At 36.7% G+C, this 27,391-nt stretch overlaps 1 protein-coding gene across 1 annotated transcript in view; it reads left to right on the plus strand.

Annotated features, from left to right (window-relative positions):
• Nucleotides 1-27,391, plus strand: part of ADAM10 (ADAM metallopeptidase domain 10) — a 138,257-nt gene that overhangs the window by 30,993 nt on the left and 79,873 nt on the right. Inside the window, 1 exon segment of the mRNA XM_030318087.1 lies at nt 3,569-3,719. Coding sequence (XP_030173947.1) covers nt 3,569-3,719 — 151 coding nt within the window.

Raw genomic sequence — 27,391 nt, forward strand, 5'->3', positions numbered from 1 at the left:
ATTTAAGCATCTGACTTTGGCTCAGGTCATGATGTCATGGTTGATGGGTTTGAGCTCCCTGTTGGACTCTGTGCTGATAGCTTGAAGCCTGGAGCCTGCTTCATATTTTGTGTCTTCCTCTTTCTCTCCCCTTCCCCTGCTAGCACTCTGTCTCTCACTGTTTCCAAAAATTTAATAAAATAATTATTTCAACCCAAACAACAACAATATATTGTGGGGTTTATAATATATATATAAGTAAAATATACAATGGCAGTAACCTAAAGGCCAGAAGGAGAGAAATGGAAGTATATTAATGTTAGGTTCTTACACCTGACATGTTATAATATCACTTGAAGGTAGGCAGGGATAAGTTAATGAGGTATACTATAAACCTTAAAGCAACTACTGAAATAGCCAAAGAGTTTTGCTAATAAGCCAATGAAGAGATAATAATGAAATCATAAAAAATAGTACAAAAGAAAGAAAAAGGAACAAAGTGCAGATGAGTCAAATAGAAATAACATTGATAGACTTAAATCTACCCACATTAGTAACTTTTATTTTTAAAAAATTTAATGTTTTTATTTATATTTGAGAGAGAGGTACAGAGTACGAGTGGGAAAGGGGCAGAGAGGGAGGCACAGGATCAGAAGCAGGCTTCTGTTTCTGAGCTGTCAGCACAGAGCCTGACATGGGCCTTGAACTCAAGAACGGTGAGACCATGACCTGAGCTGAAGTCAGTGCTTAACCAGTTGAGCCACCCAGGTGCTCCATTAGTAACTACTTTAAATGTAAATGATCTAGACATCCTAATTAAAAGGCAGAGATTATCAGATTGGATAAAAAGCAAGACCCAAGGGGCGCCTGGCCGGCTCAGTTGGTAGAACATGTAACTCTTGGTTTCAGGGTTGTGAGTTCAAGCCCTATGTTGGGCATAGAGATCACTTAAAGAAAAAAAGCAAGACCCAATTATATGCTGCTTATGACAACTTCACTTTAAATATCAAGATACAGGGGCGCCTGGGTGGCGCAGTCGGTTAAGCGTCCGACTTCAGCCAGGTCACGATCTCGTGGTCCGTGAGTTCGAGCCCCGCGTCAGGCTCTGGGCTGATGGCTCGGAGCCTGGAGCCTGTTTCCGATTCTGTGTCTCCCTCTCTCTGCCCCTCCCCCGTTCATGCTCTGTCTCTCTCTCTCTCTGTCCCAAAAATAAATAAATGTTGAAAAAAAAATTTAAATATCAAGATACAGATAGGTTAAAAGTAAAGGATGGAAAAAGATACACTATGCTAGTCCAAAAAAAAAAAAAAAGATAGTGGCCATTTTAATATCAAAGTGGATTTTAGGACATAGACTATTGCAAAGAATAAAGAAGATCATTTGTTTTTGTTTTTTAATTTTTAATGTTTATTTGTTTTTGAGAGAGACAGAGAGACAGAGCATGAGCAGGGGGAGGGACAGAGAGAGAGGGAGACACAGAATTTGAAACAGACTCCAGGCTCTGAACTGTCAGCATAGAGCCGGATGCAGGGCTCAGACTCACAAACCGTGAGATATGATCTGAGCCGAAGTCGGACGCTTAACCGACTGAGCCACCCAGGTGCCCTGAAGATCATTTGTTAATGATAAAGGATGAATTGATCCAAAAGGCATGATAATCATGAACATTTATGCATGTAATAACAGAGCTTCAAAAATCAACAAAGCAAACAGTTGCAGGGGAAAAACAGAAGATCACAATCATAGACAGATTTCAGTACTCCTCTCTTGATAATAGAACAGGTAGGTAGAAAAATCAGTAAGGATATAAAAGACTTGAACAATCCCATCAACCAGTTTGACCTGGTTGAAATTTATAGAATACTCAAGAAGAGCAGAGATTGACATTTCTGGAACACTCACCATTAACAGCAGAATACACATTCTTTTCAAGTGCACATGAAATATTGTAAATATCATATTCTGGGTCATAAAATAACTGTGTATTTAAAAGTATTGATATACAAAGCATGTTTTCTGGCTGTAGTGGGGTAAATTAGAAGTCAATAGCAAAAAGATAATTGAGAAAATCCTTAGTATTCGAAAATAAGTAACAGACTTATAAATAGTACATGGATCAAAACGGAAATTAGAAAGTATACTGAATAGAATAAAATGGTAACAGCATAACAGAATCTGTGGGATGCTGCTAAAGCTGTATTAAGGGTACATTTATAGTACTAAACATCTGGATTAGAGACGAAGCAAAGTCTTAAATCAGTGGCATTACCTTATGCAACAAAAAAGAAGAGTAGTTAAACTCAAAGTAAGCATTAAATAAATAATGAAGACCAAAGGTAAAAATCAATAAATAGAAAACAGATAATTAGGGAAAATCAAAGGAAATAAAAGTTGTTTTTTTTTTAAATATAAATAAAATCAATAAATCTCTAGCTATCCTGATCAGGAATGAAAGAGACAAGATATAGATTACCAATATCAGGAATGAGAGAGGTAATATCACTACAGATTCAAAAAGATGTAAAAACATAATAAGGGAATTTTGGACAATTTTATTTCCATAACTTAAACATCTTAGGTGAAATGGACAAATTCTTGCAAAACTCATTTAAGAAGTAGATAATGTGAATAGCTCTTTATATATGAAATTGAAATTATAGTTAATAACCTTTTCACAAAGAGAAGTCTAGGCCAGGATGGCTTTACTGCTGAATTCTGCCAAACATTTAAGGAGGTACAAATACCAGTGCTATATGAATGTGTCCACAAAGTTGAAAAAGAGGTAATATTTTCCAACTCCTCTTTTACTCTGATATCAAAACTTGGCAAAGATAGTACAAAAAATAGAAAACTTCAGACCAGTGTCTCTCATGAACACAGATAACAAAGATTCTAAACAAAGTTATATTAGCAAGTCAAATCCCACAATATTGTAAAACATAGTACATTGTAACCAAGTGGGGTTTATTTCAGTAATGCAGGTTGGTTTAATATTAGAAAATCAGTCAATTTGGGGGGGCACCTGAATGGCTCATTCTGTTAAGGGTCCGACTTCGGTTCAGGTCATGGTCTCACGGTTCTTGAGTTAGAGCCCTGCATTGGACTCTGTGCTGAGAGCTCAGAGCCTGGAACCTGCTTCAGATTCTGTGTCTCCCTCTCTCTCTGCTCCTCCCCCACTCACTCTATTCTCAAAAATAAATAAACATTAAAAAAAATTAAAAAAAAATCGGTCAACTTTGTCATGTTAATAAGCTAAAAAAATCCATGGAATCAATTTACTAGGTGTAGAAAGAGCAGGTGACAGGTCAGCATCTGTCCCTGATAGTTTTTATCTACAAAGTATTAATAAAAAACTTAACCTGATAAAAGACATCAAAGACAAACTTGTTGCTAACTTTCAAACTTTTGTGTATGGTTGAAATTCCCATTACAATAAATTTTTAGAAAAATGTATGTGAAAATAAAGTACTAATATTAGTGAGACAGTTGTTTCATACATATTTATAGATATTTGAATAATCATGGAATCGCATTAGGACTAGAATGGACCTTCATGAGGATACTAATTCAAACTGTTTATTTTTTATAGGTCAATATGGAAATCCTTTAAATAAATACATTAGACATTATGAAGGATTATCTTATGATGTGGATTCATTACACCAAAAACACCAGCGTGCCAAAAGAGCAATTTCACACGAGGACCAGTTTTTACGTCTAAATTTCCATGCCCATGGAAGGTGAGTAAACTTATTGCTGTGTCTGAAGTTTTCTTATATTTAGTCTGGTTAGAAGAAGAAATTTATATCATTAATTTTCCTTCTCTAATGGAAAGGTCCTCATTCTAGTCTAGAATTTGGTATATATGCTAAAAAAAAAATGTTTTCTTTTAAAATGGATTGCCCTTTTTATATTAAGGCAGCAGTCAAATTTAAATGTTTTTAAATTTTGAAGCCAATCCTCTGTTGTATATTTAGTAGAGGATATATCTTTAAAGAAGAGTCTTGATTTCCCACTACTTTTTATGTATTTTATGGGTCAATAGACCTGTCTTCTGGTGCCAACAGTGAAGGTAGCTGGTTTTATGTCATTGATACATTTAATTTCTCATTAACTCAATTTTATTAACTCTAAAATGACAGTTTGTAGACAGATCACCTACTGTACTGCTCATTTCTCAGAATTGTTAAGGGATAAAGAACAGGGAGCCAGGGGAGAAAGGCAGAAATCACATTTGTTTAGTGCCTGGGGTGTCCCAGGTGCATATATGCTTTATATGCATTTTCTTTTTTAATCTTCTCAAAACCCAAAGTAAATATCTATTTATATCTGAGGAAACTAAGGCTCAGAGAAGTTAAATTATTTCTTTAAAGTTACACAGCATAGGGGCGCCTGAGTAGCTCAGTCACTTAAGCGTCGCATCAGCTCAGGTCATGATCTCGCTGTTCGTGAGTTCGAGCCCCATGTTGGGCTCTGTGCTGACAGCTCAGAGCCTGGAGCCTGCTTCAGATTTTGTGTCTCCCTCTCTATCTACCTCTCCCCCACTCACAGTCTGTCTCTCTCTGTCTCTCAAAAATGAATGAATGTTAAAAAAAAAAAAATTTGGGGCGCCTGGGTGGCTCAGTCAGTTGAGCGGCCGACTTCAGCTCAGGTCCTGATCTCACAGCTCGTGAGTTCAAGCCCCACGTCCGGCTTTGTGCTGATAGCTCAGAGCCTGGAGCCTGCTTCAGATTCTGTGTCTCCCTCTCTCTCTGACCCTCCCTCGTTCATGCCCTGTCTCTCTCTGTCTCAAAAATAAATAAACATTAAAAAAAATTAAAAAAAAAAATTTAAAGTTACACAGCATAGATTTGAGCCACACCTGACTGACTCAGACCTTGTACTTTTTTCTTTCTGTTGTTTAAGGGGACATAGATACAAAATCTTGGAGTATTCTCTATTAGACTTTGTGTTGCTTGCTGTAATTGGTAAATCTGTTCCTTTTGTGTTTTTCCTATTGATACAACCCTGATTTATTGTTCACCTCCTAATAGGTTTCTCAGCTTCCTTTCCATTTATCATTAAAGCTATCCTATGGACTGCTACAAGATGACTTCCTTAAATGCTTACTTTTTCATGTCAGCTTATTTTTCTAAAGTCCTCAATTAATGATTGTAAGCCACATTTCTTAACTTGGCTTTCACGATTCTCTGTAAATTAATTCTAGTCTGTTTTTTTAAACTTTGTTCCGTTTCCCAATATAAGTGTCTTTTTCACCCAGAATGATCATCTGGTTGCTGAATATACCATGAGCAGTTTGTTTTCTGAGTCATTTATCTTAAATCTTGATCATCTTTTAATGTACAGTTCAAGTTCTACTTCTTTAAAAATTTACCTACACCTTCCTCAGAACTTTTAAATTGCTCATCTGTACCACTGGTATTTGATTTGTTCTGTCTTCCTTTTTATGAGTATATTTGTTTCTTTTTCTTTTTTTTTTTTTTTTCAACGTTTATTTATTTTTGGGACAGAGAGAGACAGAGCATGAACGGGGGAGGGGCAGAGAGAGAGGGAGACACAGAATCGGAAACAGACTCCAGGCTCTGAGCCATCAGCCCAGAGCCTGACGCAGGGCTCGAACTCACGGACCGCGAGATCGTGACCTGGCTGAAGTCGGACGCTTAACCGACTGCGCCACCCAGGCGCCCCTATTTGTTTATTTTTCTATAACTTTTTTGTTCCTCACAGGGAGGCATCCTGGCTACTGTTTAGTAATGTTTATTTTTTGTACTTATGCTTAAGTACAGATGTACAGATGCTTGGGGCACCTGGATGGCTTGGTCGGTTAAGCGTCCGACTTTGGCTCAGGTCCTGATCTCACCGCTTGTGAGTTCAAGCCCCGCTTCGGGCTCTGTGCTGACAGCTCAGAGCCTGGAGCCTGTTTGGGATTCTGTGTCTCCCTCTCTCTCTGATCCTCCCACGTTCATGCTCTGTCTCTCTCTGTCTCAAAAATAAATAAATGTTAAAAAAAAATTAAAAGTGTGATCAGATGTACAGATGCTTAAGAAAGATATTAATGGATGAATAATTATTTTTAATCAGATATAAAATTATTAATTACTAATCATATAATAAATACTATGTAACTTAAAGTGTTTTGCACATGTAAATAAATATTAAATTAACTTATTTTCCATATTAAAATGTAATGATCATTGTAGAAAAAAGTACTTTTAAGTTATAAAATCCCTTGCTTTGATTTGAAGGAGGTAAGAAGATACATTTAGGGTCTTTTTTTTAAGGTAAGAATATTGTTGACAGCAATTTATGTAAATTTTTATGACCCTTAACTTCAGATATTTTTTAATTACCCATTCTTTATCAGTATCATGAAATAATAGCAATCTTTCAGCCTTCCTAAGTTTTTAGTGACCACCCCAAAATAAATTTAATATTATATTCCAAATACAGTGTAACTACCGAAAGGAAAAGTCGAGATTCTAGCTGCTTTTGGTTTGGATACCACATTTCTATTACATCATTAGATTTTTATTTGATCTATGACATGACATAATTCATGTTGAGCTTGTGGCAAAGCTAAATTCCTGGCTCTCCCCCACTCCTCCTTTTTTGTTGTGTTTATGCATGTGTGAGAGAGAGCGAGCATGTGAGTGCATGCTGTTTAGTCATCCATAAACTTATTTATTGACTGCTAGTTAAAAGTTACCTAGTTTAGGTTGCGGGTGGTAGAAACATAAATCAAACATAGATCTAACAGGGGCTGTAAGATGTGTGCAAGTCATTTCATAGGAGGAAAATGTGATATGGTGCTTTATAGATAAAATACCATAGATATTCAAATGATACAAATGAGACCTGAAGCTCTCAACAAAGGGCCTGCAGCCAGGAGATCTCATGCTGTGTATAAGTGGTCATCTTAAGTACTTTTAACAGAAATCTGTTTGATCAACTATATATATATATATACACACACACACACATATATATATATACACTACTTTTTCTAGAGTAGATCCAAATTGAGGTATTGTATTTTACTGTTTCAATTATCATACTTGTATGTTGATGCTGTCTCAATTTGTGCCCTAAAATGTGGTCATTTTAATTATGTTGTAACATACATTAGTTAAAAATGTGATGATCTGATCGTTTTATTTCTCTCTTTCCTTGCAAAGGTCTATGAAATGACCTGGGTGGTATAGTTATAGATTTCCTGCTAAGTCTCTCCCCCTCCACCATATACAAAAAGTTAGTTTTGGTACTCTACGACCCCCTTAAACAGGATTTGTATTGATACACAAATTATGGGTTATTTGGTTAATAACAATTTATAATACAAATGAGAAGTGATTATGATAAAATAGTGTGTTGATTAGAAGACCCAGTTTTGTTTTGAATATGGTTTTGGGGTGACTTTGGGCTATACCTAGTAGTCCAGTCTGTAAAATGTGTGCTGCTCTTGTGCATTGTGGCTAGACCTGTTATCTATTTTTCCATCTTTTAAAACATAATCAAGTAGAGTTTGTTTCTTCTGATTATATGGTTCAGTTTAATCCTGTAGAATCACATTGCTGTGATTTAAAAATTACAGAATATAATAAATACTGTGTAGTTAACTTAGAAGAGAGGAAAATACCTGAAAAGGGTTCTGCTTAGATGACTTGCATCTCTGAGTACTAGCACAGTCTGTGTGTGTGTGTGTGTGTGTGTGTGTGTGTGTGTGTGTGTGTGTATTAAAGTCATTCTTTGTGCTGTTTGTTTTATGCTTAAGTGCATGAGGAAACTTTTTTCAACCTGGCTTCCAAGTTTCCTAAATCAGAAAGGGTGTATCACATACCAGATTTACAGATATTAATGTTAAATGAAGAAATGTTGAGATTTTTTAAGCCTGAAGTCCGTTCTTAGGAATTCCGTGAATGGCACACCTGGGTGCCTCAGTCATTTAAGCCTCTGACTCTTGATTTTGGCTCGAGTTATGATCTCACGGTTTGTGGTTTCAAGCCCTGTGCTGAGCTCTGCACTGACAGTGCAGAGCCTGCTTGGGATTCTCTCTGTCCCTCTCTGTCTGCCCGTCTCCTGCTTGCATGTGCATGCTCTCTCTCAAAATAAATAAATAAACTTAAAAAAAAGAATTCCATGAAAAACTAGTGCTCTTGAAATAAAGTTTGAAGTTGTTTGAAAATATGGAATGCCTGGGTGGCTCAGTCATTTAAGTATCCGACTCTTAATCTTAGCTCAAGTTCGTTCGTTCGTTCTTCTTTCTTTTCTTTCTTTCTTTCTTTCTTTTCTTTCTTTTTTTGTTTTAACTTGTTTATTTTTTAAAATTTACATCTAAATTAGTTAGCATATAGTGCAACAATGATTTCAGGAGTAGATTCCTTAGTGCCCCTTACCCATTTAGCCCATCCCCCCTCCCACACCCCCTCTAGCAACCCTCAGTTTGTTCTCCATATTATGAGTCTTTTCTGTTTTGTCCCCCTCCCTGTTTTTATATTATTTTTGTTCCCCTTCCCTTATGTTCATCTGTTTTGTCTCAAAGTCCTCATATGAGTGAAGTCATATGATTTTTGTCTTTCTCTGACTGACTAATTTCACTTAGCATAATACCCTCCAGTTCCATCCACGTAGTTGCAAATGGCAAGATTTCATTCTTTTTGATTGCTGAGTAATACTCCATTGTGTGTGTGTGTGTGTGTGTGTGTGTGTGTGTGTGTGTGTGTATACACATATATATATACATACACACACACACCACTCCTTCTTTATCCATTCATCCATCAGTGGACATTTGGACTCTTTCCATACTTTGGCTATTGTCGATAGGGCTGCTATAAACATGGGGGTGCATGTGTCCTTTTGAAATAGCACACCTATATCCTGTGGATAAATGCCTAATAGTGCAATTGCTGGGTCGTAGGGTAGTTCTATTTTTAGTTTTTTGAGGAACTTCCATACTGTTTTCCAGAGTGGCTTCACCAGCTTGCATTCCCACTTTCTTTTTTTTTAAGTTTATTTATTTATTTGAAAGAGAAAGCACGAGTCAGGGAGGGGCAGAGAGAGAATCCCAACCAAGCCCTGTGCTGTTGTCACAGAACCTGATGTTGGGCTCGAACCCACAAACTGTGAGATCGTGATCTGTGCCAAAGTCAGATGCTTACTTAACTGAGCCACCCAGGCGACCCTCAACTCAGGTCTTGATCATTTCAGGGTCATGAGTTCAAGCCCTGCATTGGGCTCTATGCTGGGCATGGAGCCTACTTTAAAAAAAAAAAAAAAAAAAAAAAAAGCAAAATTTTGAAGGTGGCTGGGTGACTGGCAAAGTCTGTGTGGTTTGGTTGAGGGTCTGACTCTTGATTTTGGCTCAGGTCATGATCTTGTGGTCCTAAGATTGAGCACCATGCCGGGCTTCATGTTGACTGAGCATGGAGCCTTCTTTAGATTCTTTTTTCTCTCTTTCCTCTGCTGCCCTCTCCCCCACTCACACACACGCACTCTCTCTCTCGCTAAGTACAAATAAATAAAAAGTCATGTGAGCATGTGGACAGTGCTATAGGAAAGATTGTTAAGGAAATGTAAGTATTTTGAAACATACTTCTGTAATATTGATTAGAGTATTAAAATATTTTGATAGGGGCGCCTGGGTGGCGCAGTCGGTTAAGCGTCCGACTTCAGCCAGGTCACGATCTCGCGGTCCGTGAGTTCGAGCCCCGCGTCGGGCTCTGGGCTGATGGCTCAGAGCCTGGAGCCTGTTTCCGATTCTGTGTCTCCCTCTCTCTCTGCCCCTCCCCCGTTTATGCTCTGTCTCTCTCTGTCCCAAAAATAAATAAACGTTGAAAAAAAAATTTATTTAAAATATTTTGATAATAGATGCTAGGGTAATAGATACCTCTTAGCTTTGCTTAGAAATTAGGAATCAGTTTTCTCAATTTCAGAAATTGCTTTACTTGGATAAATTCTGATAAATGGGATGCCTGAGTGATATGTACCCAGAGCATTGCTTCTTCCTCTAAGCTCACTTAGCAATAAGTATATCAATTACAGCATTTATTACATTTTATTATAACTTTGTTTACATCCATATGTCCTTTGTTCCTGCAAACTTGAAGGGCAAAGCCTGAGTTATATTCACCTTTTTTTCTGTAGGTGTTGGTCATTTAAGTTATACTGAATGAGTGAATGAATGAATGAAACATTATGAAGGGAGTACAACATTTACAAGCATAAAATGCTGACAGGGAGATATGTAACTAATATTTATGTTAAGGTCTAGCCCTTACCAAAGAGTTTAATCAGAAAAAGTAAAGTAAAATAAGTATCAGCTGCTTATTGTGTACTTAATTTTTAAATATTGAAAGTAGTTTTTAAAAATTTTATTTTAGAGAGAGAAACAGTGCAAGCAGGGAGACAGACAAAGGGAGAGAGAGAAATCTTAAGCAGGCTCCATACTCAGTGTGGAGCCCAACGTGGGGCTTGATCCCATTTGACCTGAGCCAAAATGAAGAGATGCTCAACCAACTGAGCCACCCAGGTGCCGCTGCATCTTGAATTTGATGGATAATAAAGTACGCTAAGATATTAGAAATCGATTTTCAGCTTAAATATTGTGTAGCCTAAAATATCTCATCCTTTTAAGCAGTTGTTTCTAATCGGTAAGTGGTAGGCAGATTTATTATATTGTGGGATGCAGGATTTTTAAAATACTTGTGGAAGATATGTTTTTTGTCAGGCCTCATGTTCATGTTCATGTTCATGTGATGTGCCAGGGACTGTCTTTGTTATTCCCTTTCCTTATTCTTCTTTGATACTAGGAAATGACATGTTGTATCCTACCATCCCTGGCTTCATTTGTCTTGTGTTTTAGGCTTGTACATTACCAATGTATTGCAGTTTCATTAGGAATTTTGCTTATGTGACTTATGTGACTTTAATAAAATGTATATTTTATATTGTTCAAGTTTGGGTTTTATGTAATTACTGAAATATTATTATAGTCCTATATTGGTATAGATGAAAATTTAGGAAAAATAATTATCTCTTGGACTTATCCAAGAGTATTAGTATGGCCTGAGAAAAACTCACTGCAAGATTATTTAGTAGTTATTTTTAGTATAGCTCACAGTGAGATTCTAATGTGAACTAATATTTTTAAATTTATGCCTTTTGTTACAACTGTCATTAAAGAGAAGCATAAGGGATCATTCCACTATTCCTTTTTTGTTTTTAAAGTTTATTTATTTATTTTGAGAGAGAGAGAGTGTGAGCAGGGTAGGGGCAGAGAGGAGAGAGGGAGAGAAGAATCCTGAGCAGGCTATGCAGAGCCTGTTGTGGGGCTCAAATGATGAACCGTGAGATCATGACCTGAGCTGAAACCAAGGAGTTGGATGCTCAACCGAGCCACCCAGGTACCCCAACTACTATTCCTATTTCTTAATAGAATTTCTATAATTTTCTGAAATAATGCTTCATAGTGGTATTTAAAAAAAAAATAAGTTGAAAGAATATCTGAGAACTCGATTAATACAGTTGATCTTTTTGGTAGGAAGTATGTGTATATTGTTTATATTGATCATGTTTTTTTTCTTGTTGTGTGTATATATTTTTGAGGCCATTTCCTGCTTATATCTTATTTTCCAATTATAGGCAGGTGGTCTTATTTTTCTGGTCTTCTCACCACTTTGCTAACTTTATTGCCTTTCATAGATTTGATGGTTCAAATCTACCAACTTTACATTTGAGTGGAACATCACTTAGTAAGAAACTTGTGATTTTATAGGAGGATTAATATCTATATTGAACAGTCATAAACTAGGTAGAGAAAGGAGTATTGTGGATCATTCAGAGACTGAGTGGAGTTCTCTTCGAAGTTAACGTGGGTTATCTAGAGATTTCTCATGAGCCTCGGTTCCTCCAGTAAAACCTTGAATTTTAGATGTGATAATGTTTCGCCCTTTCCTGCTTTAAAATTCTATATATAGTAACACTCAAGTAACTAAATTAAAAAAAATAAAAACATGTAAGTTATTTTTTTGTGCCGTTTGTGTTTAATTATTTGGGTACATAATAAATCAAAAATTGTTTCTATCTAATATGTGATTTGTATATAATGAAAAAGATACTGGTTTTTTTTAAGTGCCGTAAAATGTTGTGGAAAACTCCAAGTTTCCTTTTTTTCTGATTGTGACAACAAATTCTTCCTATAGCCTTAGTAATAATGTTCCCAACTGTTTAAAACAAATGGTCAGACATTTGACATTTTTTTTTTGCAATTTGCAACATAAATTCTCCTACTCCTAAAACATGAGGGTATCAAGAATAAAGTCTAAGTAATCTGTAGAAGATATAATATTCCTTCTATGGATCCTGACTAGATTTGGGTTATTAGTCTGGGCGTGTCTGTATTTTATCTTTGTCATAGCATTAGTGGGGTAGCAGAAAGCTCGGATAGGACACTTTTAACTCTGTAGACAAACAAGCATACTTTGAGAAGCAAAAGTAAGAATCCAGGGAGCACAAACAGAACAGATGCCAGAACAATAAAAAAAAAAAAAACCAGAATAAATTTAAATTGTGTATAAATGCTATTATTGTGCTTGAGGAAAAACTAAATTTTGAAAAATACTGACTTGGCAATGAAATATTTCCCAGCAAAATTTGAGCAAGGTTGAGCAAAAATTTGTAAAGGAAAAGGCTATTTATGTAATACCTACTTTATGTCAGGTGAAGTGCTCTTTAGCATATATCATTAAACTATATTTCATACTGCTTTTTGTTTTAGTCATGGATTTTCTAGGAGGTCACATTCTTTATTCTTGCCTGTTTTCTTTTATACGGAAATTAAAGCCTAACAAATATGTTTTTTAAAAAAAATCTGAAGGTGGGGTACCTGGGTGGCTCTGTCAGTTAAACGTCCAGCTCTTGATCTTGGCCAGGTCATGATCTCACAGTTTGTGAGTTGGAACCCCGTGTTGGGCTCTGTGCTGACAGCACAGAGCAGAGCCTGCTTGGGATTCTTGTCCTCTTCCTCTCTGGTGCCTCTCCCCCTACTCGCTTGTTCAGCTGCTCTCTCAAATAATAAATAAAACTTAAAAAAAATCTGAGGGACCCTGGCTATTTGAATTACTTCCTGAATCATAAGAAAAAACAAGAGTTTATTGGCTCATGTTAATTTTGTATTTAAAAGCTAAATTGAGAGCTGATGATTGCTCTGAGTTTAGCTTCTTAGACATTTCAACATGAAATATCATTTTTATTTTACATGTTTTTAAGCACTTACTAGGCTTTATGTGGAAGAGATGGAATGAGAATGAGAAGGAAATGAAGAGTTTAAAACATGTTTCGGAGGAACCAGGTTGGCTCAGTTGGTAGAGCATGCGACTCAATCTCAGTGTGTGAGTTCAAGCCCCACATTGGTGTGGAGCCTATTTAGAATAGAATGGAATGGAATGGAAGGAATGGAAATGGAATAGACTAGACTAGAATTGGAACTTTGCTAAACAAAAGTGCTTTGGGACGCCTGGGTGGCTCAGTCGGTTAAGCGTCCAACTTCTGCTCAGGTAGTGATCTCGTGGTTTCTGGGTTCGGGCCTCGCATCAGACTCTGTGCTTATAGCCCAGAACCTGGAGCCTGATTGGATTCTCTGTCTCCCCCCTCTCTGCCCTCCCCGTCTCACACTCTGTCTCTGAAAAGTAACATAAACCATTAAAAAAAAATTTTATGGAAAAGTGACTTTTCTGACTCTATAATTCTTTTAATACATCATTACCTCTAAAAGTTCATCCAAAAAACAGGTTGTATCTGATCTATTATTTAATGTCACAGTTCCTAGAGTTGGTGATCTTAGTAAATGTCAGAAGTTAAGTTATTTTAGTAGGTAGAAAACCAATCTATCACTTTCCTCAGATTGTAAATTGTATTTCATTCTAAATATTGCAGTGTGCAGTTGGGTTTTGTATAAGTATTCCAGCTTAGTTTTAATTTAGATTCATAGCCCTTCTGTTTTTTTTTTTCTTCAAGTGATAAGCCCCATGAAGTTGTTGTGCTGTTTCTTACAAGTGTAGCAAGGATTTTTTATGACTAAAGGTTATTTATTTATTTTTAAATGTTTATTTATTTATTTAGAGAGACAGAGTTAGAGATCATGCGCACATGAGTGGGGGAAGGGCAGAGAGAGAGAGGGAGAGAGAGAATCCCTAGCAGGCCCTGCTGTCAGTGGGGAGCCCAATGTGGAGCTCAATCCCAAGAACAAAGAGATCATGACCTGAGCCAAAATCAAGTATTGGATTCTTAACTGACTGAGCCACCCAGGCACCTATAAAGGTTATTTAAGTGTTTATCCTGTTTCATTATACTTGAAAATTTTTTACGTAACTGTTGAACGGATATGTTTAGTTTATTGGTGTTATGCTTGTTTGGATTGTATTATTAAGCATCAGTGAAATCTTATATAGTTGTGTGATACTTTTAAACTGGTAACTGTGTTTAAAAATTCTTTGGTAATTACATGTATAGTTTCTTTTTGAAAAGCTTCTGAATACTTGCTTTCCTCATTTGCTTGTATCATACATATCTTTTCTAACTTCTTCAAGTCTTTGCTTCTCTGGGTTGACATATTGTTAATACTTGTACATAGGGATAAAATCAAGTTGTTCTTTTGTGTGTGTCTCTGAAATCTTACATTATAACTGCTTTGAACTCCTTCTAAAACAGTCTGTACCGGGAGAATAATGCTGAACCAACGAATCAAATATAGACAAAAAGTCTAGCGTATTTAGAATTTTGGATATGTTGGTGTGGGACAAATAGTCTTGTTATGGAATTTTGATCGCTGGATTCAGTGAACAAATATATTGTGTATTTTGTTGTTGTTGTTTAAGTTTATTTGAGCTACAAGAGATGTTTCTGTAGTTTTAATATGCTATAATTTACTAAGTCCACTTTCATATTTTAAGCACCTTATGTATTCCAGGCACTTTAATAGTTGCTGGTAATAGAGTAACTGAATAAGACAGGTCCTTGCTGATGAGGAGTTTATGAATTCATGAGATGGGCAGGTGTTGGATTAGGAATGACAGCTGTGATAAATGCTAAGAACGGAATGTTCAGAAGATTGCTGTGGTAACATTGGGAGATGCCATCTTGTCTGGAGGTCAGGGAAGGCCACTCTTAGGAGATGGCATTTAAATTGATCCTGGAAGGATGACAGAAGAGGAATTGGTTAGCCAAAGAAGGGGAAGATGTGTTCTAGACAGAGGAAACAGCATGTGCAAAGATACTGAGATGGGAAGTGGCATGTTTATGGAATTGAAGGAATTTTGTATGACTTGTGCTTAAAATGTGAAGGAGAATGGTTCCAGATGAGGCTGCAGATGTACGTAAGAGCCAGATCTTTTGAGAGTTTATGTAAGTTACAGTGACAAGTTTTCTACCTAGCTGTGGAAGGTTTTTAATGGTAACTAAGTGTATAAGGTTTAAAAGTTCAGTTTGGCTGTGAATGAAGAATAGTTTGGAAGAGAGTTAAACTCAACGCATTGAGGCTATCTAGGAGGCTGTTGCACTGTCCCCATGGGAGGTGGTAGCCTGGATTAAGGTGGTATTAGAGGTGATGAAGGAGAGTCAATAGATTTAGGAGATATTTTAAAGGTAGGGGTGCATAGGTGGCTCAATTGGTTATGCGTGTGACTCTCGGTTTCTGCTTAGGTCATGATCTCACGGTTTCGTGAGTTTGAGCCTTGCTTCAGGGTCTGTGTTGACAGCAGGGAGCTTGCTTGGGATTCTCTCTCTCGCCCTCTCTCTGATCCTCCTTCACTAGTGCTGTCTCTGTCTCTCTCAAAATGAATAAATAAACTTAGAAAAAAGGTAGAATTTATTGGACTTGGTAGTGAGGTATAAAAGAAGGAGTCAAAGATGACTTTTGTGGTTTGAACAACTAAAAGGCTACTGGGTCTACTTACTGAGATAGGGAATACTGGAACAGCTATAAATTTGAGGAGAAATCGTAAGTTCAGTTTTGGACATGTTTTGTGAAATTCATGAGGAGGGCCTAGGAGAGGACTGCCAAATGCCAACATTTTAAGTTTAGGTAGAGGAGGGAATGCAAAGACTGATGAGTGGTAAGAAAAGTAGAAGAAAGCCTGAGAGTGTGGTATCCTGGAAGCCAAGGGAAATGGTGTTTCAAGTAGGAGAGTGGTCAGTTGCTGCTTTTTGTTTTTGTTATGCTGCATATTAGCAATATTCTTAATCTGTGTTACTTACTCTTTGAATTTGTTTAGTTTAATTGATCTTGCTGGATCTAATTGCACATGGTAGTCCAGGTTTGGATACATCATAGTCCCATATAAATAGGGTAATAAAGTAACTTCTTTTTTGGTTTGAGTTTCTAATGATTCATGATTAATAGCCAATGTATCTTTCGGCATTTTGGTTATAAGAGCATATTAGGCCAATATCTCTGAGTAGCCATCTCTACTAATTCTGTGGTGGTTGATTATAAGGACCCAGTTATCTTTTGAGTATAGCAAAAGATATTTTGGTTAATTTTTATTAAATTAATTTTTATAGCTAATTTTTATTAAATGTGTGAAGTGCAAACATGTTAAGTAACTTAATAAATTGTTCATTTGTGTGTATCTCCGAAATCTTAAATTGTAATCACTCTGTATTAGTTAGGTTCCCAAACTGTCATTTCTGGGAGAATAATCCTGAACTAACAAACCATGTATGAACATGAAGTCTAGCATATCAAGAATCTTAGAAATGATGGAATGGGACAAATAGTTCTGTTACGAGCAGCATTCATTGTTTTTTGTTTCTGATTTTGGTCCATAGTAAAACTGTTCTGACCATATACGTGACTCCCAAAATATTTTTATGTGTCAGTTTCACAAATAGCTTACGCCCACTTGTCAGACTTAGTGAGCCTTTGACATTTTTTTATTTTGAGAGCCTGTAGAGGTCACTTTGTCCATTGTAATATTGGATGATGTTTTTGAGACATGGTCATTAAACTTCACTTCTATGTATTTAAAGTCCTCAAATAGGAGATTTTACTTGTGCTTTCTGTGAACATTTAAGAATCTGCTTCTTTAAAATCTTTGCTATCTTATGCTGTTTTTTCTTTTCTCATTTTTACCAACTATAAATGTAAGATGGTGGTGGTATCTTCTTCCTAAGATCAACCAGTTATTCATAGTTTATTAGTGTTAGGCCTAGAATAGAAGTTCTTATCATTGTTTTCTTTTTCTTCTGGAAGTTGAGATGATCAGCAAAGCAAATCAGAAAGCTGTCAAATGTTTTGCTGTAGCAAAGCAGCAGTATCTCTGCTTCATCAGAAACTTTATTTTAAGTGGGAGGAAGACTTAGGATAAGAAGTGCGTATAGTACTCACATCTCCAGAGGTAAGGAAACCTGAGCTACTTGAATAGCTACAGTTGGATGAGTGGAGCCTGGGAGTAGCTTGGAGGAGGGGTTTGGATCCTCAGGCCTCCCTGGATCTGGATGGTTAACAGTGGCAGGAAAATTTGGACAGGAGTGGAATAATTGAGGAGCATAGGGAAGAGATAATGGTAGGTTTTATCTTTAAAAAAGAGATCTGAACACTGAGAATGAATGCAGAAGGGCATGTTTCCTTCCCATCCCTTACTTCTCCCAAAGGGAATAGGGAATATTGTAGTATGAAGGGATATAATCCTAGAGATGTTTTAGAGTGTTTCCCACATAATGAATAATGTGCTAGCTGCCCAGACAAGTCTTCATTAATTCAGGAAGGTTTTGGAGTCCCTTCTCTGAACTAGATTCTATTTTCCTACCTTATCTTCTGCTCTCCTCCCCTATTTTTTTTCACTGTTTGTTTGTTTATTTATTTATTTATGAAGTAAAATTGATGCATAACATCATGTAAGTTTTAGGTATACAACCTTATTATTCGGTATTTTCATATTCTAGAAGTAATAAACATCCATTTTGTTATCATCTATCACTGTACGGTTGAGCCCTTTTACCCATTTCGCCCATCTCCCAACCCTCTTCTCCTCTGGTAACTTACCAGTCTGTTCTCTGTATCTGTGAGTTTGTTTTTGTTTTGTTTTGCTTTGTGTTTTAGATTCCACATATAAGTGAAATCATATGGTACTTGTCTTTCTCTGTTTGACTCATTTCACTTAGCACAGTACTGTCAAGTTCCATCCATGCATGTTGTCGCAGATGGCAAGCTTTCCTTCTTTTTTATGGCCAAGTATCGTATTCCATTGCATGCATGCATATATGTGTATGTATATACACATACACACACCGTTCATTCATCACTGGACACTTAGGTTGTTTCCATATCTTGGTTATCATAAATAATACTTCAGTGAACATGGGGTGCGTATGTTTTTTTGAATTGTTTTTGTATTCATCAGATAAATACACAGAAATTGAATAGTTGGATCATATTTTTAATTTTTTGAGGAATCTCCATACTGTTTTTCATAGTGACTGCATCAGTTTACATTGCTACCAGCAGTGCATAATAGTTCCCTTTCTCCACATCCTCTCCAACACTTTTCTATTTCTTGCTTTTTTGATAATAGACATTCTAACAGGTGTGAAGTGGTAGGTCATTGTGGTTTTGATTTGTAATTCCCTGATAATTAGTGATGCTGAACATTTTTTCATGTGCCTATTGGCCATCTGTATGTCTTCTTTGGAAAAGTATCTATTCAGGTCCACTGCTCATTTTTTAATCCGGTTGTTTTGTTGTTGTTTAGTTGTATGAGGTCTTTATATATATTATATGTAAACCTTCTGTTGGATATATGATTTACAAATATTTTTTCTCATTCAGTAGTTTGCCTTTTTGTTTTATTTATTTATTTATTTATTTATTTATTTATTTATTTATTTATGCATGCTCTGCCAGAGTTTTTTTAGTTTGATGTAGTCTCATTTATTTTTGTTTTCCTTGCCTTTGGAGTCAGATCCAAAACAAATATTGCTAAGGCCAATATCAAGAAACTTAACCACCTGTGTTTTCTTCTAGGAATTTTGTATTTTTAGTTCTTACATTCAAGTCTCCAGTCCATTTTGAGTTATTTTTTGTGTCTGGCTTAAGGAAATGATCCAGTTTCATTCTTTGCATGTAGATGTCCAATTTTCCTAGCACTTTTATTGAAGAGACTGTTCTTTCCTCATTTTATGTTCTTGGCTCTTTTGTGTCAATTAACTGACCATATATGTGTGGGCTTATTTTTGAGCTTTGTATTCTGTTTCATTGATCTGTGTGTCTCTTTTTATGTGAGTACCATACTGTTTTGATTACTATACCTTTGTAACAGTTTGAAGTCAGGGAGTGCGATACCTCCAATTTCTGTTCTTTCTCAAGATAGCTTTGGCTACTTGGTATCTTTTATGATTCCTTATTTGTTCTGGCTCTGTGAAAAATGGCATTGAGATTTTTGATAGGTATTGCTTAGAATCTGTAGATTTCTTTGGATAATATGGACATTTTAACAGTTAATTCTTCTAATTCATGATTATGGAATATCTTTGCATTTATTTGTGTCTTCTTTTATCAGTATCTTGTAGTTTTCAGTGTACAAGTCTTTCACCTCTTTGGTTAAATTTATTCCTAAATATTTTATTCTTTTTGGTGCTCTTGTAAATGGGATTGTTTTCTTTATTTTAGAGGGGAGAGGGATAGAGACTGTGTGAGCAGGGGAGATGGGCAGTGGAGAGAGAATCTCAAATAGGTTCCACGCTGAGCCCACATAGGACTTGATCCCACGGCCCTGGGATCATGACCTGAGCTGAAATCAAGAGTCAGATGTTCCACTGACTGAGCCACCCAGATGTCCCAATGGGATTGTTTTCTTAATTTCTCTTTGATAGTTTGTTATTAGCTCACAGAAATGCAACAGATTTCTGTGTATTGATTTTGTATCCTGCAACTTAACTCATTTTTTTTAGTTCTCATAGTTTTTGGTGGCATCTTAAGTGTTTTCTATATACAGTATCATGTCATTTGCCAAGAGTGACAGTTTTACTTCTTCCTTTTCAATTTGGATTCTTTTTTTTTTTTTTTTCTTTTTCTTTCTCTCTTTCTTTCTTTCTTTTTTTTTTTTTTTGTCTGATAGCTGAAGCTAAGACTTTCAGTACCATTTTGAATAAAAGTGGTGAGAGTAGACATCCTTGTCTTGATTTTAGGAAAAGCTTTCAGTTTTATTTATTTATTTTTTAAGTATGTATTTCATTTTTGAGAGAGAGAGAGAGAGAGAGAGAGAGAGCGAGCGAGCAGTGGAGGGGCAGGCAGAGAGGGAGACACAGAATCTGAAGTAGGCTCCAGGCTCCAAGCTGTCAGCACAGAGCCCAACGTGGGGCCCAAACTCACCAACCGTGAGATCATTACCTGAGCCCAAATCAGACTCAGCTTTCTTTTCACTGAGTATGATGTTAGCTGAGTTTATCAAACTTGGCTTTCACTATATTTCCTCTATATTTCACTACATTTCCTCTATACCCATTTCGTTGAGTTTTTATTATAAATGGATGTTGAATTTTGTTAAATGCTTTTTCTGCATCTGTTGAGGTGACCATATGATTTTTATCCTTCATTTTTTTGATGTGGTGTTTCACGTTGACTGATTTCCTTGTGTTGATCCAGCCTTGCATTCCTGGAATAAATCTCACCTGATCATAGTGTATGATCCTTTATTTTTATTTATTTTTTTAAAGGTTATTTATTTTTGAGATAGAGAGTGAAAGTAGGGGAGGAGCAGAGAGAGAGAGAGAGAGAGAGAGAGGGAGAGAAAATCCCAAGCAGGCTCTGCACCATAAGTACAAAGTCCAGTGTGGGGCTTGAACTCACGAACTGTGAGATCATGATGTGAGCTGAAACCTGGAGTTCGATTCTTAATCAACTGAGCCACCCAGGCGCTCCAATGTGTGATCCTTTAAATGTATTGCTGAATTTGTTTGCTAATACTCTATTGAGGATTTTTGCATCTATATCTATCAAGGTTGTTGGCCTGTAATTTTTCTTTTTTTTTTTTTTGGTAGTCTTGTCTGGTTTTGTTGTCAGGGCAGTGCTGACCTTGTAAAGTGAGTTTGGAAGTGTTTCTTCCTTTTATACTTTTTGGGAAGAGTTTGAGAAGGATAGGTATTAAATCTTCTTTGAATGTTTGATAGAATTCACCAGTGAATCTATCTGGTCCTAGAGGTTTTTGATTACTGATTTAGTCTCTTTGCTAGTATTTGATATATTCAGATTTTCTATTTCTTTATGGTTTAGTCTTGGAAGATTGTATGTTTTAGGAATTTATCCATTTTTTCGTAGGTTGTGCGATTTACTGGTATATAATTGTGTGTAGTATTCTCTTATGATCCTTTGTATTTTTGTAGTATCAGCTGTAACTTCTTTTTCATTTCTAATTTTATTTATTTGAGCCCTCTTTTTTTTCTTGGTGAGTGCAGCTAAAGGTTTGTTTTCCTTTTCAAAGAATCAGCGGTTTGTTTCACTGAACTTCTGGATTGTCTTTTTATTGCGTATTTCATTGATTTCTGTTTTGATCTTTATTATTTCTTTCCTTCTGCTAACTTTGAGGTGGGTTTGTTGTTCTTTATTTCCTTTAAGTTTCTCCTTTTTACCACTGTAGCCCCAGTGATTTTTCTCTAGCGCACAGTGCATGTCTTTGTGCTTGTAGTTCCTTTGCCTGAAACCCTTCCCTACCTCTCCTGCATAACCACGTGGCTCTTGCTCCTTCACTTCATTCAAGTCTCTGCTCAAATGTTATGTATTCAGAGACCTTTACTAGCATCTTTTTTTTTATTTTAAGATTTTATTTTTAAGTAAACTCTGTTCTCAACGTGGGGTTGGAACCTACAACCCTGAGATCAAGAGTTGCATGCTCTACCAACTGAGCCAGCAGGCACCCCTTCCTAGCACCTTTTGTAAAATAACATCCTTCTTTCCTCTTACTGTTCTGTCCTTTTTTTCTTACTTGTTTTTCCTCATAGCACTTGTCACTACAAGACCTTCTTTCTTTCCTCCCGTGCTACCCTCCTTCCTGCTCACTAACCATGTGTAAACTATCGTGTATTCTGTGAATTGTGTTGTTCATACCTGTATCTCCCACCTTAGCACTGTGCTTGTCCTAGTAAGTGCTCAGTAAATAATTACAGAATGAGGGAATAGCATCAAGAATCAAGTTCGTGATACTGATCACTTTCTTTGTATGTATACTGGGGGTCTTGATCCCTTTCTTTTAATGCCCTTCCATTGACATATTTTTCTTTTAGGCATAACAATACCACTGATTACACCTTTTTTTTTTTTTTTGTAATGTTTATTTATTTATTTTGAGGGGGTTGGTGGAGAGAGACGGAAAGAGAAAATTCCAAGCAGGCTTCACGCTTAAAGCACAGAGCCCAACACGGGCTTGATCTCATGACTGCGAGATCATACCAAGAGTTGGGACACTCAGCTGACTGAGCCACACAGGCACCCCTGATTATGCTTTTTAAGTCAGTCTTTCACTAGGAAAATGTCCTGTATTTTGCCATTTTGGAGCTCGCTTATATATCCTACGCACGGAATGGTATCTTGATATGGTAGAAAGATCATTGGTTGATTAATTAAAGAATTTGGTTCAGATTCAAACTCTAATTTTATTTGTGTGGTCTAGGTCAAATCAGCCTTATCTGATTTGTGAAATTAATAAATTTAGGTGATTTTTATGATTTTACATGTTTGATTTATATTAAATATCTGATATTGCAAGTTTGGTTCCAGACCACTGCAGTAAAGTGAATATTGCAGTGAAACAAATCAAATGAATTTTTTGGTTTCCAAGTGCATATAAAAGTTATGTTTACACTACTCTGTAGTCTGTTCAGTGTGCAGTAGAATTGTCTAAAAAAATATACATATCTTAAGTAAAAAATACTTTATTGCTAAGAAATACTAAATGCATCACTATGAGCTTTCAGTAAGTTGTAATCACTAATCACAGATCACTATAACAAATACAATAATAATGAAAAAGTTAGAAATATTGTGAGAATTACCAAAATGTGACACAGAGATATGAAGTGAGCAAAAACTGTTGGAAAAATAGCACCAGTAGACATGTTGGATGCAAGGTTGCTACAGACCCTCAGTTAGTAAAAAACACAATATTTGCAAAACATAATAAAGTGAAGCACAATAAACGAGGTATGCCTGGGGACACCTGGCTGGCCCGGTTGATAGAGCATACGATTCTTGATCTAGGGTTTGCGAGTTCAGGCCCTACGTTGGTGTAGAGATTGCTTAAAAATGAAATCTTAAAAAAATGAGGTATGCCTGTATATAGTAGTTTTGCTTGTCAGTTATTTGGTTGAAGTAGTTACATAAAGTTAGAAAGGGTTTACAGAACACTTTTTATCCTCTCCAGTAGATAAATTTACTTATTTTAAAATAATGTAAAATACATGTAGTCTTGTGTTCTGTAATCTTGCCATTATGGTAGATTGCCTCTTCTTTATATGGGAAAGACTTACATTAATGATCTATATATATTTGTCTTCTTACAAAGAAGCTTATGTATTTTTGCTTATTTAATGTAATTTATCTACCTCAGGATCAACAGATAAGCCTGAAACTATGTCTTTCAGACTGTATAGCCCTAGAATTTCTGGGGTGGTTGCCTCAGGTACTGCCCAGTGGGGTGCCCGTGGGCTGACTATGCCCTTTCCCCTTCTACCAATCTGTTCTATTTTATTCCTTTAAAAAAAAATTATATATATATATATACACACCACACACCACACACACTATATATATATATATGTTGTATATATATATAAGATAAATATATATGCCTTTATATATATATGCTTTTTAAAGGACTTTTGAAAAAAGGATTTTATATTGGCATTTTATTTATTTATTTAAAAAAAAAATTTTTTTTTTTCAATGTTTATTTATTTTTGGGACAGAGAGAGACAGAGCATGAACGGGGAAGGGGCAGAGAGAGAGGGAGACACAGAATCGGAAACAGGCTCCAGGCTCAGAGCCATCAGCCCGGAGCCTGACGCGGGGCTCGAACTCACGGACCGCGAGATCATGACCTGGCTGAAGTCGGACGCTTAACCGACTGCGCCACCCAGGCGCCCCGGATTTTATATTGGCATTTTAAAGATCATTTGAAAAAAGGACTTCTCTATTTCAAAAAGTGCACTAGTGGAAGTAAACTGGATATATGACTCATAGTGATATATTAACATTGGGAACTTATGGAGACTCTTTCAAGGATCTTTATTAAGAATAAAGTGAATGTTGGGGCACCTGAGTGTCTCAATTGGTTGGTTAAGCATCTGACTCTTGATTTTGGCTCAGGTCATGATCTCATGATTTGTGGGATTGAGCCCTGTGTCAGGTTCTGCATTGACAGCATGGAGCCTCCTTGGGATTCTCTCTCTCCCTCTCTCTCTGCCCTTTCCCTGCTTGTGCGCTCACTTGCTCTCTCTCTCTCAATAAACATTAAAAAAAAAAAAAGAATAAAGTGAATGTTAAGAGATAAAGATCATGGGGCACATGGGTGGCTCAGTCACTTAAGTGTCTGACTCTTGATTTTGGCTCAGGTCATGATTTCATGATTTGTGAGATTGAGCCTCACATCAGGCTCTGGGCTGATAGTGAGGAGCCTGCTTGGGCTTCTCTCTCCCTCTCTCTTTAACCCCTCCCACGCTTGAGTGTACATGCTCTCTTTTGTGCATGTGTGTGCTCTCCCTCCTTCTCAAAATAAATAAAAAAAATAAACAACAACATCAAAAAGAGATACAACCAGAGATATCAGGGATGTCTTATTAGGAAGTATAGTTTTATTTCTAGGAGTCATTGAGCCAGGTCTACCATAGGTCTGTTTTCACTCAGACATGATAGACCTCTATTCATGATGAGAGTCCTGGTCCCTGGGACTGTTGGATTACACGAACATACTTTTTTTTTTTTTTTTTAAAGTCTATTTATTTATTGAGAGAGAGAAAGTGGGAGCAGGGGAGGGACAGAGAAAGAGCTAGAGAGGGGAGAGAGAATCCCAAGCAGGCTCCACGCTGTCAGTGCAGAGCCCAACACAGGACTCAGTCCCTCAAACCATGAGATCATTACCTGAGCTGAACACCAAGAGTGTGACACTTAACTGACTGAGCCACCCAAGTGCCCCTACACTGACACACTTTTAAGCAAGGCTTTTGCTTTTAGGTTTCTTCTCTATGTTGTTATGGTACTTCATTATTTGAGGCTTTTTGTCCTAGTATGACTTCAGTTCAAGGGATATACCTTTTATCCATTGTTATTTTCTTCTGAGAATCAAGGCCATACTCTCTTTAGTCAAAATAGCAATCGTATGGAAAAAGGTAGCTTCTTTTTACTCAGTATTCTTACTGTTGTAACTGTTGTAATCTACAGGAAAGGTATTTCTGTATACACAGATGTAGAAGGTACATGACCTTCCAGAAACTTTTATAGAATTGTATCCTAAACAAAATTTATTTTGTTGTTCTGCACCTAAGGTGGTTCTGGTACCTCTATTTATTTGGTTTAGATATAGAGTGCTTTTCTAAAGCCTAGAAAGGAGAACCATTTGGTACAGCTATATCTTCAAAGCACTGAAGGTAGAGAATTGGGACCTGTTTATGTTTTTTTAAATTACTGTCATTTGTTAACTGATTTTGCCCTCCTGTAATTTCACTCCATTCTTTACGTTTTTACTGTAAGAGGAAAGCCAAGAAAGAATTCCGGTGGAACTAGTATAATTAAGATGAGAGACAAAATACTGTTGATCTGTAGAATTAATATAGTGGTTCAATCTGAGGGTAGAAGAACATCCCAGGTGCAGATAATGTTCTTTATACAGAGCATCTTCCCTCTCAAAGAAAATCTAAAGTTTATCTTTTTTTCCCATGGTTTTAAATTTAAAGTTTATCTTTGATGACAGTGTGCTATAATAATAATAAGAAAATTAAACTTACTGAAAGAAACATAGTAAAAGGGGACAGTTTAGTCTTAGTCTTAAAAGTGGCTTAAGCATTAATAAAGAAAATTTCTTATGCTACTATTAAAATATATTCAGTGAAAGTTAAATAATATTATATTTTTGTCTCTTTATTATCTTATTTGTTCAGATCTGTTCAGGTTTTAAAAGATGATTTGTTCACAGAGACTGGTAATATTACATTAAGACCACTATAGCACTCAGCATGTGTTAGTTCGACTTTTTTTTTTTTTTTTTAATGTTTATTTTTTAAGAGAGAGAGAGAGAGACTGAGCAGGGAAGGGGCAGAGAGAGAGAGGGAGACACAGAATCTGAAGCAGGCTCCAGGTACCGAGCTGTCAGCACAGAGCCTGTTGCGGACTTGAACTCACGAACTGCGAGATCATGACCTGAGTCAAAGTTGGATGATTAACCGACTGAGCCACCCAGGCACCCCTCCGCAAAACCATTTTTTAAAGATAAATTTTTTTTAATGTTTATTTATTTTTGACAGAGAGACACACACAGAGTGTGAGGGGCGAGGAGCAGAGAGAGAAGGAGACACAGAATCTGAGGCAGGCTCCAGGCTGTCAGCATAGAGTCTGATGCGGGGCTCGAGCTCACGAACCATGAGATCATGACCTGAGTCGCAGTTGGACACTTAACCGACTGAGCCACCCAGGCGCCCCAGAACCATTAAAAAAAAGTTTTAACATTTATGTATTATTGAGAGACAGAGACAGACAGAGCATGAGCATGGGAGGGGCTGAGGGAGGGGGAGACACAGAATCTGAAACAGGCTCCAGGCTCTGAGCCGTCAGCACAGAGCCCATCATGGGGCTTGAACTCACAAACCGCCAGATCATGACCTGAGCGAAGTTGGACACTTTACCGACTGAGCCACCCAGGCGCCCTGACAAAACCATTTTTAAGTGTATGCAGTTCACTGGCATTAAGTACATTCATAGTCTTGTGCAACTACCACCATTATCCCCTTTCATAGCTTTTTCATCTTTTCAAACAGAAACTCTATACCCATCAAACTAATTCCCCCTCTCTGCCTTCTCATCAGTCTTTGGTAACCTCTATTCTACCTTCTATGTCTAGGAATTTGCTTATTCTAGGTACCTCCCATAAATGGAGTCATGCCATCTTTGTCCTTTTGTGTTTGACGTAGCAAAGTGCTTTCAAGGTTCATCCATGTTGTAGCATATATCAGAGCTTCTTTCCTTTTTAAGGCTGAATAATCCATTGTGCGTTTATACCACTTATACATACACTTTTTTAATCCATCTGCTGGGGGACATTTGGGTTGTTTCCATGTTTTGCTATTGTGAATAATGTTCTTATAAATATTGGTGTACAAGAATCTGTTTGAGTCCCCGATTTTAAGTTTTTTGGCTGTATACCTTGAAGAAGAATTG

This window comes from Lynx canadensis, chromosome B3, assembly GCF_007474595.2.
Source record: "Lynx canadensis isolate LIC74 chromosome B3, mLynCan4.pri.v2, whole genome shotgun sequence".
NCBI classification, from domain to species: domain Eukaryota; kingdom Metazoa; phylum Chordata; class Mammalia; order Carnivora; family Felidae; genus Lynx; species Lynx canadensis.